The sequence below is a fragment of the Oryza glaberrima genome, chromosome 9, assembly GCF_000147395.1.
Source record: "Oryza glaberrima chromosome 9, OglaRS2, whole genome shotgun sequence".
In the NCBI taxonomy this organism is placed as follows: Eukaryota; Viridiplantae; Streptophyta; class Magnoliopsida; order Poales; family Poaceae; genus Oryza; species Oryza glaberrima.
In genome coordinates this window covers 18,994,774-19,010,543 of record NC_068334.1, presented here as the reverse complement: position 1 = coordinate 19,010,543, position 15,770 = coordinate 18,994,774, and the positions used below count along the sequence as shown (strand labels likewise).

Sequence of the window (15,770 nt, the reverse complement as noted above, 5' to 3'; positions counted from 1 at the left end):
ATTCTCTATGAATTTAAACTTAATATCGTGCTAGGTTTTGTTTATTTATTTTGGAACGAAGTGAGTATATATGATAGTGGTACTTAAGTTACTTGTGCTTTTAAATACTTATATTAGTCAGAGTGTAATTACACAATTATATTATAGAAATATTAAAAAAAAGTTTTCTAATATATCTTTTGTCCAAATTTCAAATTTCACAAAAGATATAAAAATAAAGATGTTTTTACTGGTATTTTGGTATGTCATTCGTGTATGAGTCGGTTTTTAAGTTCTTTTGCTTTTGGAAATACATATCCGTATTTGAGTCGATTTTTAATATCGTTCACTTTTGGTAATACAGAAGGAATCATATAAGAAATCTGTTTAAAAAAACTCGCACGCTAACTTAAAACGATCGGACACCTAACGACAGGTCATGATTTTCTAACAGTGTTTTTTATCTTAACTAAACCATATAATAATAATAAGATTAAAGTAGTACTTCACCCGTTACAACGGATATTTTTTCTAGTTTCACAAAAGAAAAATGAAAAAGGTGTGGACGAGGTTGAGCCAATTTCCCGGGAGGAGTACCAGCATGAAGTTTAAAGCTTCGCTACGGCGAACTTGCGCCGCCTGGACTCTTTCATAACTTTTAGAACACGCTAGCAGTTGTGCCGGTGTCAGCCGTCGCGTCGGTCCAACGAGCGTGAGAGTAGTAAAAAGTCCACTCGCAGCGAGAGATGGAGATGGTCGTGTCAACTGCGCCGCCGCCGCCGCTTGGGTCTCTCTGGAGCTCACGTCGCCGGCAGCCAATAAATCCGATCATATCCTATTCCTGGGCAACGAGGCGGACAGGTGTTTGCGAAGCAATTTCAACAAGGGCTTTCGACTCGTTGTGTTTGATGCTAAGCTGGCTAATTTGGAAGGAGGGAGATGCTACTCCCTTCGCTTTAGGTTATAAGATGGTAAAAGTTAAACTATTTTAAGTTCGATTATTCTCTATCTATTTTTGTAAGTTATATTTCATCTTGGCACAATGAACAATGATAAATAATTTTACTTATCATCCATTTAAACATGCTAATAGTTATTCCTCATACCCAAGTCATTTATTAATGTTTACATTTCTCGATGTCCATGTTGCCAATCTTGTGTGGAAAAATGAAGAGTCACGTATTAAATCTGAGAAATTCATTAAAAGGATAGGTGGTTGGATTGAAATATATCTATCAAAAGTAATTTTTCAGATTTGGAAATATGCCTATCAAAATTAGATGGATGGAGTAATATTTATAATACTAAATTAGTTTCATCAAATCAACAGTTGAATATATTTTCATAATAAATTTGTCTTAAGTTGAAAATGTTTATACTTTTTTTTAGAAACTTGCTCAAACTTAAAGTAGTTTGACTTTGACCAAAATCAAAATGTATAACCTAAAATGGCTGAGTTCGCTAGAACCGGTTGGAAACAAGTCTCCCGTGCACGAAAAACGGAGCGGTCTATTAGCATATGATTAATTAAATATTAGCTTTTTTTTCAAAAATGGATTAGTTTGGTTTTTTTAAGCAACTTTCGTATAGAAACTTTTTTTAAAAAATACATCATTTAGTAATTTGAAAAACATACACGTGTAAAATGAGGTAGATGGGTTGAGATTATGAGAACATGGGGTTGCAAACCCAGCACTTGCAGCTGTTTGAGGAAGTCAAGGATGAGATTATGATCTCGAAAGAAGCTGGAGTATTCAAGAATCCGGATAAGTAACTTACTGATTCTAGTGGTTACCAGCTGCGGCTAACATGTTTTCCAGGTCTCAGCAGCGTTCTGCCGCTGGTAAAAGATGCTCATGTGTTTGTCTATTATCTGTAAATATCTTCTTTTAGCTGGCCAAGAAAACGAAGCAATGAATCAGTAAACGGTTAATTAAATATCTATCCGTCCCATGATATAAGGGGTTCTTATTTTCTACTTACACTGTTTGACCACTCGTTTTATTCAAAAATTTTGTACAAATATAAAAAACAAAAAGTTGTGCTTAAATTACGTTGGATAATAAAATAATTCACAAATAAAATAAATAATAATTTCAAAATTTATTGAATAAGACAAATAGTCAAAGAGTGCAAGCAAAAAGTCAAAATCCCTTATATTAAGGGATAGAGGGAGTAATAGCTAAAAAGAATTTAAAATGGGTTAGTATGATTTTTTAAAGCAACTTTTCTATAGATATTTTTCTATAAAAGATATACCGTTTGGCAGTTTAGGAAATGTATGCGTGAAAAACGAGAAGATGATGAGACCTAGAAGAGCCAAACACAGCCAGACTCCCTTCGTCCCAAAATATAATGACCTAGGATTGGATGAGAAGTTTTATGTTCAGATTCGTGGTATTAGAAAATATTTCATTCAGTTCTATATTTTTATATTTTTGAACGGAAATAGTAGAAATTAATCTTACTATAACTGGTTTGGCCAACCCGGCAAAACAAATATATCCTATTCCTGTTGTCAAAAAATTCCAAAGACACGGTGATCACGGGGAGCAGCGACGTGAGTACCAGAACGTCGATAGACAGAGAGTGATGTGAGGAATAGTTGTGTGAGATTTGGATTGGTCCGTATGTTTAACTAGTATATGCATTAGAGCATCTCCAGCTATCTCCTCGTATACCTCTCTAAGCTAAATTTTAGCTAGTCAAGAAAAAAACATGCTCCAACAAAATTGCTAACCGGATGGCTGGCCAAACACCCCCACCGCCTGGCCAAATGTGGAGAGGCAAACTCACTAGCCAAATGGTGGGCCCCACACCGATTTGTGTCTCCGGCTCTGCCTCCTCGTCGGCCTCGGAGCAGTGGTGTGGACAGGGATGTAGCTGATGATCCACCATCGCCGTCGCCGCCACATCTCGATGGCGTGAGCAGGAGCTGAGGATCCTCAACATCGTCGTCACCGCTGATTTCTGCCGCATATGCCAATTTCCACCGCCACCTCCGTCACCGTCAGATCCACCTGTTCGCCCGCTGCCTCCCTTGCCGGCGCGAGTAGCCGCAGCCCGCGGCATCGCCTCCGCCTCTCGTTCGTGCCACCAATAGCAACGTCGTCTCCGCCGTTGCCGTCGCCGTCGCCGCCACATCTCGATGGCGTGAGCAACCGCTGAGGATCCTCAACGTCGTCGTCACCGCCGATTTCTGCCGCATATGCCAATTTCCGCCGCCACCGTCAGATCCACCTATTCGCCCGCCGCCTCCCTTGCCGGCGCGAGTAGCCGCAGCCCGCGGCATCGCCTCCGCCTCTTGTTCGTGCCACCAACAGTAATGTCGTCTCCGCTGCGAGTAGCTGCAGCCCGTAGCCTCCGCCGCCGACACCGTCATCCGTTTCGCCCGCACGTCCGCTCGCCTGCCCGCTTGCCCGCCCGCCCGCCGACAGTACGGGGGAATCGACGAGGGACGGGGACGGCTACGTCGCTGCCTCCCAGTTGTCGGCTGCCGCCCAGATCCGCTTCCCAACCGCTTGATAAAGAGGAGCACGCAGTGGAGCGCCATTAGAGCCGGGGAGGAGAGGACACGGCGGCGGTGGCGGCGTGGATGCCTCTCGTCTCGGCTTCCCTGCCTTCTTGTATCCATGCTTCGTCGTGGCGGCGGCGTCCCCTGGCCTAGCGTCTGCGCCATCGGAGTACACTGTTAAAGTGAAAGGCAAATTTAACTCTCCAATTTTCTAGATGACTGACAAAATGAGTTTTTGGAGAACTTAAAATAGCCAATCTATTGGAGATGCTTTTGTGTCGCAATAAAACAGTAAAAGCTCCCCACATGCGCTTCGTCGTCACGCGACGGAGAGATGCTTAGCGGCGGTGGGCTATGTCGTGGCGCAGTCAAACACACCATCCATCACAGCTCACTGGAGCTTGTCCCACACGGTCTGTGCTGCCGCTGAAAATGGCTCTCTCTACGACTGCACTACCGTAATAAATCTAAACAAAATACTCCCTCCATTTTAAAATATTTTACGCCGTTGACATTTTAAAAAATTTTGACCGTTCGTCTTATTTAAAAAATTTAAGCAATTATTTATTCTTTTCTTATTATTTGATTTATTGTTAAATATACTTTTATGTATACATATAGTTTTACACATTTCACAAAAGTTTTTGAATAAGACGAACGATCAAACATGTTTAAAAAAGTCAACGGCGTCGGATGGAGTACTAGATTTTTCTTTCACGAGACGAAGCGACTACAATAAGGTTGTGTTCAAACTTCCGAATTCATTTCTCTTTTTTCACACGCACGTATCTCAAACTATTAAACAGTATGTTTCTTACAAAAGAATTTCTACACATAAGTTACTTTACAAAAATCATATTAATTCATTCCTAAAAAGTTAGCTAATATTAACTAATTATGTGCTAATGAGTAGCTCCATTTTATGTGCGCGCGAGAGAGATTTGTTACCGACAGCAATCAACGAACACAGCCTTAATAGCACCTTTGTACAATTGTACCTTGAGATCGCGAATCCGGATGCACGGTCTATCGAAGAAATACTATCATCAGTCAGAATTTTACCCACAGAAGGGGAGGTTCACAAACAAAAAAACTGGATGATAAAACGGAGGACGTAGCAGCAAGAATTGTCCCAGAAACCCAAAATGCCAGGAAAAAGTTCTATAATCTTCATATCACCACCATCATCTCGCACCGCCGCCACCGAGTAGAAAATGTTGTAGGTCGAACCAAAATGAAGCATCAGCGGTGGAAATCGAAGTACCCTGTGACATACAAATACAAGTGTTTGATACTATTCATCAAGTCTGGGGAACCCATAGCATTACCACAAAAACGGTTAAAACGAGAAAATCTCTTGAATCCCATAAGATAAATAGATAACACTGGTGAATTTAACTACCGAAGAATACACCACAGATGTACCGAAGCTTGTTCAGTTCACATTTTTTTTTGTTAGTGTATTTACTCAAACATTGGCAATTTGTTTCTCATATCGTGTAAATTTGTCATATGTGGATTGCTAGAGTAAGAACTCATCAAATTCGGTAGCCATATAACTTTACTCGTACATAAGGTGGAACAATAAACGCATAAGGAAGTCATTCGTCTATGCAGATGGAGATAACATGATTAATTAGTTTTCTAGCGAGAAATTAATAAATTGCAGAGGGGATCAGATCAGAAACATGTAAAAGGAGCTTGCAATCCGTAACAGAAAAGATTAGCACCTACGTAGACATTTACCTGATCGCTTAACCAACTTCTTGCCGTCCGGAAGACATCATCACATGCCTGATTTGTAGCAGATTAGCGGGTTAGCTCTGTCAATTTGCAATGTTTCAATGATATATGTATATAGTGCTCGCTAGAAAATACCTCAATTTATTTAGTTTATCCACACGAGCCTCTAAATTATCCATGTCCTGATTCTGCGCCACCCAATTAAGACGCCGGAGAGACCTTGGATGCTGAATTCTCAGGCAACGCATTTGTCAAAATATATACTATGGCTTTCCATGAAGGGAAGAAAAATCTCTCTTTTTCACGCACATTCTTCCCAACTGCTAAACGATGTGATTTCTAAAACTTTTTTTATGGAAAAATTGCTTTTAGAAAATCATATTAATTCATTTGTTAAGTTTAAAATAATTAATACTAAATCATCAAGCGCTAATGGCTCATCTTGTTTTACATATCTTCTCAATCTTCTCTTTTCCTCTTCTCTCAAACACACCCTTAAATGCAGTTTACTTGAAAACTCCATATATTACCACACCCTTGATATTTTAGCTATCACTACACATATAAATTGAAATTCACATAGTTTTTCAACTCCCATTTGAATAGAGAATTACCTGATTTGGACAATCTTCTGGTAGATAATGTAACATTTGATCAATTTTCATGCCTATACACTTCAATGCTTCATCATCCGGTAGACGCTGCATCAGCCTGTTAATTGTTGTGCGCAAATTCTTCGTAGTTACCTACAAAATGCAAAATTGTAAACTGCCATACCGAATATCTATTGACAGTGGTGACAGTTTAGCCAACATACAATACTATATTGCTCCGATTGCAGGACTTTCTTCCATATGTCCTCTATCTTTCGACGCTGGCTCTCCAATGCTTCCCATTTCTTCAATTCCCAACCTTCCTTCCGTTTTGGTCTACGCACAATACTGGCCTTCTTGTATGAATCCAATCGTACAAGTGATTTCACAAAGGTGTAGACTTGCATACTCCCTGGTTTGCGGGGACTGAAATCTAACAGCTTCTCCATATTACTCAATTTAACCTCGACGTTCTTTCCAAGCAGCTCATAAGAACATAGGTTCCTGGCATCATGTTGCAACACAATCTTATCCCTATGAACAATATTTGGTCCAGGTATGTGCTGTGCTGAGGGCTGAATAATGTACTTCTGGATCCACTTTTGCTCTAGATTGATGTCAAGAGCCCAGATGTGAATCTCACCTCTAAGCAATATGGGTTGATTATCACTAGTTTGACATGTTGCAATGCATACCTTTCCATCTATCTCTTTGATCCAGTACCGACGAGGACCATAAAATGCAGAGTCTTCAAGTGCTGCTGTTGGCAGTTGTATGCGTCCAAAACTTTCTTTGTTAAGATCGAAGGACATGACTGCATGATGCCAACTGGCTCCCTGGTCTTCAGTTAGCCAATACATTGTTCCATCAACATTGACTACTCCAGAGTTCTTCACACAGTTCAAGCTTAGAGCCTCTGGGGCTCCTATATATTTCCATTTCTCATCACCAAGTGTGTAAACTTGAACGCCATCGAAGCTGTCAACTTTTGCACGGATGCGAGTCTCATGACTACTAGCAAGGAAGTGTGTAACCTTGTATTCTTTTGTCAATGGGTGAAATCCAAAGCTGTAGAATGAGAAGTGATCGTCCGTCAAATTCTTTGCCGGTTTCGCAAGATGCAGGCATTCACCAGTTGCAAGGTTTGCTATCTTGATTGTTGTTGTGTGTGTGTATAAGCAAACAAGCCCATTGGAGGAACCACACAGGAAATCATCTGGCCCAATCACTGGCACATCCCATGTTGACTGTGACCAGGCTTCATCGATGAGGATGGCTTCGCTCGGGTACAGCCCACATGAAGAAACCAACTCTCGAGGGAAGAATAGGAGCGCACAATGGGGCGCAAGCTGGAGGTGTGATGTTACAAATTTGGGATCTCGGATTATGCTGCGCGACTGCTTGCAGACACCAATGCAATTCAACAAAGTTTTCACTGGAAGGCTCAGAAATACCTGCTCGATCAAGTCTCTTGGGAGGCGGCTGATTATGCATTCTAACTTTTTCCGCTTATTTGATTTGGCTTTCTCAGATACCATGCTGAGAACAATTTAATCCGCCAACACAGTGACTAGACAATCCTTCTGCAAACACACACATTATCAAGATGATGATTGGGCATACTGCATGCATAGAGACTAAGGATTGAACAACTTACAGGCAAATAACGCGAAAACTATTCAAACTATATTTCATTTTCATTTTATCTTTTGTGTACTAAACAATTCATAAATGAATAAATCATTAAGCCTCTTCAACATTATCCTCGCAGCAAAAAAATCTCTAAATCACTCTCAACTACAAATACAGTCCCCAAATCCTCACCCTTCAGCCAAAAGATTGAATACTACAGTCGCACAGAAGATATATTACATCTGCATCCCCCTGTTCTCTCCAACCTAAGAACAAATAACGCATCATTTTTACGACCACTCTAGACCACAATTCACATGATGCTTACTACTCATTTTTTACCACAAAAATTTCAGATGACGCTTAGCCGCAATTAGGGGAACACCCTGACCTGTCGCGAACCCTAGCCGCCATTAGGGAGGAATCAACCAAAGCGTCGCAAACAAAGCGCGCTTCAGCGGGAGCAAAAAACCAACTGGTTGGGGAAACTTACGAATTACTATTACGAGCACGATCAGATGAACTCCGCGGCCGCCGCCATTGGTGGGTGGGATGGGAGAGCTCTCCCCCTCTCCTCCGTGTCGTGTGGGTAGCAAAACCGTTCGGCTTCCTCCACTTCCGCATTTATCTTATGTGGGCTTTCGTGCAGCCCACAAAAAGGCCCATCTTACGTGGGCCCATCCAGGCCGTGGAAGTTGGGCCGGAATTTCTCGGTTTGGTCAAAGCGCGCGGGCGAGGAAAGCGTGGCCATCCCACCTCGCATCTACCTCCTCCGTGCTACTAACGCCCAACGGATTCGACCATGGCGGCGACGAGGTCGACCGCGACGGCGGCGCTCGCGCTCTCCAGAACCCTCGCCCGCCGCCCCGCCGCCTCCTCCTCCTCTAGAAGAATCTCCCTCGAACTCTCCGCCCCGAGAGGCACCAATCCATTCCAATCCGCCGCGTTCTCGTCCACCACCACCGGAGATCCGCCGCCGCCGACGATGGATTCGCCGATCAAGGTGGTGTCGCACATCGGGGGGAGCGGTGGGGATGGGGGAGGGGGAGCGATCGACGCGGGGAGGTCGGCGAGGAAGCCGCTGAGCCTGTGGCCCGGGATGTACCACTCGCCGGTGACCAACGCGCTGTGGGAGGCGCGGTCCAGCATCTTCGAGCGGATGATCGACGCCGGGGCCGCGGGGAAGCAGCAGCAGCAGCCGCCGCAGACGGAGCTGCTGACGAAGACGCCCGCGGGGAGCCGGACCAGCATCGTGTACAAGTTCGCCACCGACGACATCCTCCGGGAGCAGTACAGGGACCCGTGGAACGAGGTGCGCATCGGCAAGCTGCTCGAGGACCTCGACGCCCTCGCCGGCACCATCGCCGTCAAGGTACTCTGCAATTGCTCCATCTCTCTCTATTGTGTGGATCGTATCTGTGTGACCTGCACTCGCTTGGTGGATGTGATCATGTGCCATTACAAGTTACAAAAACAAAAATGAAATCACTACTTTAGCATGGAATTAGCAATTGAATCTAGATGTGAATTGGCGAGAGAGAATTGGGAGTTTGAGACAAGGGACTTTACAATTGTCCTGTTCATGACTTATAAGTTTTTTTTAGACAGAGAGATAAGCCTGCCCCATTTTTCTACTATGAGAAATGGCAGCTACATAGTTTGAGTTCAAACCAAAACTCATAAGTATTGCTAATCGCTGATAATGCTCTAAGTATCCTGTTCATAAGTACTATGTTGTATTTGGTAAAAATATCTATTTGTGAACCGAGGGGATAATAGCTGAGATATGTTTCCTCCCAATCCTAATGTTATATTTGGAACCAGCATGAAGTTTCACTATGTAGATAATAACACTGAATAATGATGGTACTAGACTGACAGTTGGTAGTTTGGTACTGGTCTACCTGAAGCAGCAGAGGTTACCCTACATTCTCATTGCACACCTAGCCCTATGCCGCCGACTAGTTCAGTCTCTTGTTGCTAACATTCATTTCATACATCCAGGTTAGCAAAATAATTCTACCTATGGATGATAGAATTATAGCTCTTACTTTTATTCATTTTGAGTTTTACATGGTATATTGAGGCAGCATCCTTTTTTACTTGTAATTGGCATCTTTTTGAAAAATCTTATTTGGGGTTTGGCATGCAGCACTGTTCTGACGAAGATAGCACAACAAGGCCCCTTTTGCTGGTGACTGCTTCTGTAGATAAGATGGAGCTAAAGAAGCCAATTTGTGTGGACACTGATCTGAAGATAGCTGGAGCTGTTACTTATGTTGGCCGTTCTTCAATTGATATACAAATTGAAGTGACTCAAGTTGATCAAGGTAGTTTTGGTAAAGCAGTATTGCCAGCTTATTTATTTGTGTTTTTTATACTACTTAGTATAATTTATTCTGTTCTATTTTAACTGACTTATTTTAAATGATGCTATCTTGCTACAGATAGTGATATGCAATCAGATCCAATCGCTCTAACGGCTAACTTCACGTTTGTTGCACGAGATTCTATGACTGGAAAGTCTGCTCCAGTGAACCGCCTTTCACCAGAAACTGAAAAGGAGAAACAACTATTCGCAGAGAGGGAAGCAAGGGACAAGCTGAGAAAAAGAAAGAGAGAAGAACAGAAGGGGGTGTTTGAAAATGGGATAAATAAGCTTCATGTTGAGGCTGAGCGACTAAATAGTTTACTAGCAGAGGGCCGTGTTTTCTCTGATTTGCCTGCTTTAGCTGATAGAGATAGCATCTTGCTGAAAGACACTCGCCTGGAGAACTCTCTTATCTGTCAGCCTCAACAACGGAACTTGCATGGACGAATATTTGGAGGTTTCTTGATGCACCGAGCATTTGAGCTTGCCTTCTCAACTGCATATGCCTTTGTTGGGCAAAGACCTTGCTTTCTTGAAGTTGATCATGTTGACTTCTTAAAACCAGTAAGTAGCTAGCATATTCTTTTTTGATAGTTCTGTGTAATTTAGCCCTATCTAGAGTGAACTGAGCCGCCAATTTATAGTTAGCTTGCATCATGAAATCTTGGCTTCTCTAATTTGCACAATCAGATCATTTTATGAATTGAAGATTCCTTTGGATGACAGTAATAACCATGTCACTATTATGCTTGCACAGGTGGATGTAGGAGACTTTCTTCGATTCAAGTCATGTGTCTTGTATACCCAGCTCGACAATGCAGAGCAGCCTCTGGTCAATGTTGAAGTTGTTGCTCATGTAACAAGGCCTGAGCTCCGGAAGAGCGAGGTATATCCATTACTGCTTTGATTGCATCAGTTATACGGCCATGCTTCCTTCGGTGCCTTAAGTTCTTGCTGTGATTGTCAGTGTACTGGTTTGCTAACTGTTTTATCTGCGTACAGGTTTCCAACACATTCCACTTCACCTTCACCGTCTGCAGCGATGCATTGAAGAACGGACTGAAGATACGCCATGTTGTTCCCTCTACTGAAGAAGAGGCACGGCGCATATTAGAGCGCATGGACGCAGAGGGTTTGTTCGACTAGTCCTGCAGAACCGCTTGTTTCAGCCACATGTCATTTTTTTTTTTTTACTGATCAACGTCAGCTAATGGGAAATGTAAAGATGATTTAAATAACATCAGATAAGTAGTAGCATGCTGGCAATATAGCGGCAAAATGCTAGTTATATGATTACTTTTGCAATTCCTTTTGCAGACATTTGGGGGTATATAATAAACATAAACCTCGAGACTCAAAATGCGCACCATACTCCTTTGTTCTCCATTTTGCTTAGTGCGTTATGTCAGCTTTAATTTGGTGTGCAATTTTCAATTGCTTTTAGGCATCGTGCTTCTTCAAACGTTCTTTGTTGTCAGACCACCAGATGTTCAACTGGATGACTCATTATCTGAATAATGCATGTATGGCTAGAAAGAGTGTTCATTGCAGCATGCAGCAAACTGAAGAAGCTTGACTGCTTTGAGGCCAATGCCATCAGGTTTTAAATAACAGAAATCCCTATCAAAAGGGTATAAAAGTGCATCATCTGTCAGACCTTGAAAGAGGATTAAAAGGGGGCTATTGCTAGGAGTACTTTACTTTTATCATGAGATTCAAGCATTCAGCATGATCACAAAAGCTCCTGTCTAGTGATTCTTAGCATGCTGAATCATGTACAATGCCACTTTCACCTTTGGTAGGCCATTGGCTGGGATGATGCTTAGCATGCTGAATCATGTACTAGTACATATAGACTTTGATCTACACTTATCTGCTACAGTTACAAAATACTTATGTGATTCTAAAGTCCTAGCCTGCATTGCTTTTCTTCAGACAATAACATGCAGGCTCCAACGGCTAGGACGATGAGCTCTCCTCCTCGGAGCTACTGGGTTGGACTGCGTTGAACCTCGCAAGAACAGGTGCATTCTCCAGCCGGCGCGAAGATCCAATCGCTGTTCTTTCGTTCATCCTGCCGACATCCTTGCAGACATGATCAAGAACGGTGAGGAAGTCGCGCACCACCATGAAGATTCTCAGAGGGTGCCCTTCCTCCTTCACCGAGTCACCGTGGAAGAACTCGGTCGTCTCCCTGACGAGGGAGAGGGCGAGGCTCTCCTGAGCCTGCACTGCGGTGATCTCAGCTTCGGCCTTCTGCAGGAACTCACCGATTGAGGCGCGGAATCTCTTGCAATGATCATCGGAACCGAGCTGCTGGTTCAGCTGCAGGGCCTCACTGATCTTGCTAACACCAGCAGAAAGCTTGGCAACACAGCTGGCCAGTGTGTCTGAGTCCATTCCAGCTGCCTTCTTGACATTGCCGAGCTCACCACCAAGGCTAGCAACAATTCTGAGGCCAACCTTCTTGCACTGGAAATCATCTGCAATGGCACTCCCCTGGTTGGATGTTTGGCCAGTGGCCAAGATGCTGGCACCTTCGGACTTGACAATCTCTTCGATAACAAAATGCAGAAGGGTTGTCTTGCCATCTGCACCCTTTACGTCGACTAACTTGAGGAGGGCATCAAGCTTGAAGGCGCTTGCATTTCCGCGGTTGGTGCCAGTGTTCATGCGGTTACCGGTCTTCAGCACTGCATCTAAGATCTTGTGGAACAACCTGCTGCCCCTCAGCTCTTCACATGCTGCCTGCAATAGCAATGCACAGTTGCAACATCTTCATCATCCGTAACTCATAATGTTGCCAATAAATTGCTCTTCACCCTATTCCTATTAACTGTAGTAACATGAAACTCGGGAAAACTGCACCGACTTTGATTCAAAACAACTAATGGAACCTGCTAGGACAAGGCAGGACATAACTAGTACCTCAAGAGTTTTGAAGGAGGTCTTGAGGTAGTCAACCTCCGAATCGAAGTTGGCGATGTAGAGCATTGCTTCGACCCTCTTGAACGCAAATGGTATCGCAAGCACCGCCTTGAGGAAGCTTTCGGCAGGGCCGAGCTTAGATACGGCATCCTCCCTGAATTCCTTCAGCTTGATTTCCTCTTCTCTGCTAGGAGCCATCTTTAGAAGTGTCTCCAGCAGCTCAGTTCCAAGGCTCTCTGCCTGGCCTGCTCCCAACAATGGCGAAATGTTCAGAAACTTGACGATCAGACAAAGCATTCTCCGAATGCAGGGTTAGCTCAAATTCTAAAGATTATCATTGCCAATATCTCAGCTCACCATCCAGGAGAGCCTTGCAGACTTCCTCCTTCGTCGCGTCGAGCGCCCTCAGCATGATCGCGATGTTCTGCGATTTCTTCGGGTCCAGCACCTTGTTCTCCTGGTTGCAGCAAGCTGCATTTGCCTCCTTGACTCCATTCTTGGATGCTCTCCTCGTCGAGTTGGAGACGAAGAGCGTCTCGATCATCTCTTCGTTCACTCTGCTCATACACAAGCAAACAAGATTGCAGCTCTTCAGTATCAGAGCTAAGTGATCATGGCTGCTGCTAAATCCAATCACCAAGAAGCGATATCGCGTGGGGAGCTCACCGGAATGAGCTCGCCTTCAGCTGGTCCCACACCGTCGGCCGGCCGGAGCTCGCCGGCCGCACCTTGTCCCAGTGCAGCGGCTTCAGCTTCGGCCGAGCGGCCGCGTCGGCGGCCTTCTCCTCCGGCGAGGCGCGCGCCGGCGACTCCTCCGGGTGGACTGCCCCCGCCGAGGCCCTGATCACCGTCGGCGCGGCGCGCTCCGTGTACCGCCGTGGCAGCCAGCCGCTGCCGTTGCCGGCTCGCGGCAATGGCGGGGGAGGCGCGGGCGCTGCTTGCGTGTTCGCGTTGTCCGTTCTCGGCGGCATTGGCGGCGGAGGAGGAGGTGGTGGTGGTGGCGGCGGCGGTCGAACACTCCGCGGTGGCGGCGCTCGCTTGTCCTCTGCTCCGGCTTCATGGATGGTTTGCGAAGTTGACGGCATGCTCGTCCTCGTCTGCTGGAACTGCCGGGGTAGAGGCGGCATCGGCCGGAGTTCCGGCGAGCTGGCGCTGGAGGCTGCGGTGGCGGTGGACCCCCGGCCATGCTGGTCGTGGTCGCCGTCGTAGAGCGCCGTGGAGTTCCCCGGGGAAAGCAGCACGGCCTTCGTATGCGCCGCGTGCGGCTCCCCCTTGGAGCAGCGGCGGCGTCGCGTGAGGAGGTAGACGAGCGCCGCGGCTAGCACGGCGGCGAGGACGGCGGCGACCGGGAGGAGGACGGTGAGGAGGCGGTGCGACGACAGGAAGGAGCGGAGCGGCGCGGAGTGGTAGATGGGCATGGCCATGTACGAGATGTTCGCCGGCGCCGTGGGGTGCGGCGACGCCGACGAGGACGAAGACGAAGACGCGTCCCCGGTGGCGGCGGCGCCTGCGTCCGTACCACCATCTCCGGCGCCACCGGCGGGAGCGGGCGTGGTCACCGGCGGTGGCAGCTGCGGCGGGGCGGAGTCAGGCAAGAACGGAAAGAACGGCGCCGGTGGCGGCGGCGGCGGCGGTGGCAGCGCGGGCGCGTTCTCGAGAGGGAACAGCGGCTCGTGCAGCTCCCTCCTACTGCCGCTGCTCCTCCACCGCCGCGGGTAATGGCGGCGGCCATGCCGATCTTGATGACACCAAGAAACAGGCAGCAAGAGGAGCAGCACGAGCAGCCACCGCGCGAGCATTGGCGCCAACGCCCAAGCCCAAGATGATCACTCAAGAATCGAATCGAGGGGCAGCTGCTGTCCTCTCCTCTCCTCCCCTCAATCTCTCATCTCACCGTTCCAACCCAACCCAAGCAAAGCGAGGAAGAAGAAGAGAGAGAGAGAGAGAGAGAGAGAGAGAGAGAGAGAAGCTACTAGTAGGAGGGAGTGGTGTTCTCGAGGAGCGGGAGTGATGTGTACAGCTGTGGGTAGGCGAGGGGAGCAGGAGGTGGAAGAAGTTGGGGAGGGAGGCATGGGTAGTGGTGCGACATGGAGCGGAGCGGTGGTGTGTGTGATGGGAATGTGTGCTTTGGATTCTTGCGCCTTCTTTCTGTGACCATGGAAATGATGGCCGCCGTGCATTGCCTTTCATGATTTTTTTTTTTTACATTTCACTCCTTCAGTTTTATATTATAAATCGCTTTAACATATTATTAAGATGTAGTATTAAATTTTAATTTTAATTAGATTAACTTTGTGCTTTAGATATTGCTTAAATTTTCTATCGTAAACTTTCTTAAAATGACTTATAATATAAAACGGCAGGATTAAATCTTTTCAAAAACTAATTTGTAGATTCTTAAAAGATATTTAAAAAATAGATCATTTTCTCGGCATGAGTGTTATTCGCGTCGTACTCCAATATGACAACGTTAATAATATTGAAGCTGAGAATATACTTATAAAAAAGTTAAATAAACTAAGAACCTATTTAGTTTAATTTGAGAAAAGAAAATTTTTAGGTGTCACATCAGACGTTTGACCGGATGTCGGAAGGGCTTTCGGACACGAATGAAAAACTAATTTCATAACTCGCCTGGAAACCGCGAGACGAATCTTCTGAGCCTAATTAATCCGTCATTAACCCACGTGGGTTATTATAGCACTTATGGTTAATCATAAACTAATTAGGCTCAAAAGTTTCATCAAACGATTTCTCCCTTAATTGTGCAATTAGTTTTTTTAATTTATATATATTTAATGCTTCATGCATATATCTAAAAATTTGATGTGATGTTTTTGGAAAAAAGTTTTTGGAACAAAACAAGGTCTAAAAGGTAAATATTTTTATCACAGGTATATTCTCGGCGGCAATCACACTCACATCAAGAACCTATCTGTAAGGAAAAAATAATCATTTTCAATTTTTTTACAAATATATCCTCGACGTCCACCTTCGCACTAGTGATCTA

The 15,770-nt window shown here is 45.1% G+C and overlaps 3 protein-coding genes across 3 annotated transcripts; 1 reads left to right on the top strand and 2 right to left on the bottom strand.

Moving 5' to 3' along the window:
* Window positions 1–4,520: 4,520 nt before the first annotated feature.
* On the bottom strand, window positions 4,521–8,044 carry LOC127784082 (F-box protein CPR1-like). The gene is made up of 6 exons (XM_052311268.1): window positions 7,955–8,044; window positions 6,054–7,412; window positions 5,851–5,982; window positions 5,372–5,463; window positions 5,240–5,287; window positions 4,521–4,758 (listed from the first exon to the last, which is right to left on the bottom strand). The coding sequence occupies exons 2-5, from the start codon at window positions 7,365–7,367 to the stop codon at window positions 5,248–5,250; spliced, it is 1,578 nt and encodes a 525-aa protein (XP_052167228.1). The 5' UTR covers window positions 7,368–7,412; window positions 7,955–8,044; the 3' UTR covers window positions 4,521–4,758; window positions 5,240–5,247.
* A 174-nt stretch (window positions 8,045–8,218) lies between these two features.
* On the top strand, window positions 8,219–11,192 carry LOC127784492 (acyl-coenzyme A thioesterase 2, chloroplastic). The gene is made up of 5 exons (XM_052311815.1): window positions 8,219–8,833; window positions 9,614–9,791; window positions 9,909–10,396; window positions 10,590–10,718; window positions 10,835–11,192. Exons 1-5 carry the CDS (start codon window positions 8,264–8,266, stop codon window positions 10,976–10,978), a joined length of 1,509 nt encoding a protein of 502 aa, XP_052167775.1. The 5' UTR covers window positions 8,219–8,263; the 3' UTR covers window positions 10,979–11,192.
* A 309-nt stretch (window positions 11,193–11,501) lies between these two features.
* LOC127784491 (formin-like protein 15) lies at window positions 11,502–14,867 on the bottom strand. The gene is made up of 4 exons (XM_052311814.1): window positions 13,427–14,867; window positions 13,118–13,317; window positions 12,761–13,005; window positions 11,502–12,580 (listed from the first exon to the last, which is right to left on the bottom strand). The coding sequence occupies exons 1-4, from the start codon at window positions 14,557–14,559 to the stop codon at window positions 11,792–11,794; spliced, it is 2,367 nt and encodes a 788-aa protein (XP_052167774.1). The 5' UTR covers window positions 14,560–14,867; the 3' UTR covers window positions 11,502–11,791.
* Between the last annotated feature and the right edge of the window lie 903 nt (window positions 14,868–15,770).

What these genes read in the sequence shown, in the direction of transcription:
- LOC127784082 (XM_052311268.1), bottom strand. Translation starts at nt 7,367, where the DNA reads ATGGTATCTGAGAAAGCCAAATCAAATAAGCGGAAAAAGTTAGAATGC. An exon ending in AATCGGAGCAATATAGTATT is followed by an intron (nt 5,983 to 6,053) that starts GTATGTTGGCTA and finishes TGCATTTTGTAG; the next exon opens with GTAACTACGAAGAATTTGCG. An exon ending in GATAAACTAAATAAATTGAG is followed by an intron (nt 5,288 to 5,371) that starts GTATTTTCTAGC and finishes GCTACAAATCAG; the next exon opens with GCATGTGATGATGTCTTCCG.
- LOC127784492 (XM_052311815.1), top strand. Translation starts at nt 8,264, where the DNA reads ATGGCGGCGACGAGGTCGACCGCGACGGCGGCGCTCGCGCTCTCCAGA. An exon ending in CCGGCACCATCGCCGTCAAG is followed by an intron (nt 8,834 to 9,613) that starts GTACTCTGCAAT and finishes TTTGGCATGCAG; the next exon opens with CACTGTTCTGACGAAGATAG. An exon ending in CTGAGCTCCGGAAGAGCGAG is followed by an intron (nt 10,719 to 10,834) that starts GTATATCCATTA and finishes ATCTGCGTACAG; the next exon opens with GTTTCCAACACATTCCACTT.
- LOC127784491 (XM_052311814.1), bottom strand. Translation starts at nt 14,559, where the DNA reads ATGCTCGCGCGGTGGCTGCTCGTGCTGCTCCTCTTGCTGCCTGTTTCT. An exon ending in CTGCAAGGCTCTCCTGGATG is followed by an intron (nt 13,006 to 13,117) that starts GTGAGCTGAGAT and finishes TGTTGGGAGCAG; the next exon opens with GCCAGGCAGAGAGCCTTGGA. An exon ending in CCTCCTTCAAAACTCTTGAG is followed by an intron (nt 12,581 to 12,760) that starts GTACTAGTTATG and finishes TTGCTATTGCAG; the next exon opens with GCAGCATGTGAAGAGCTGAG.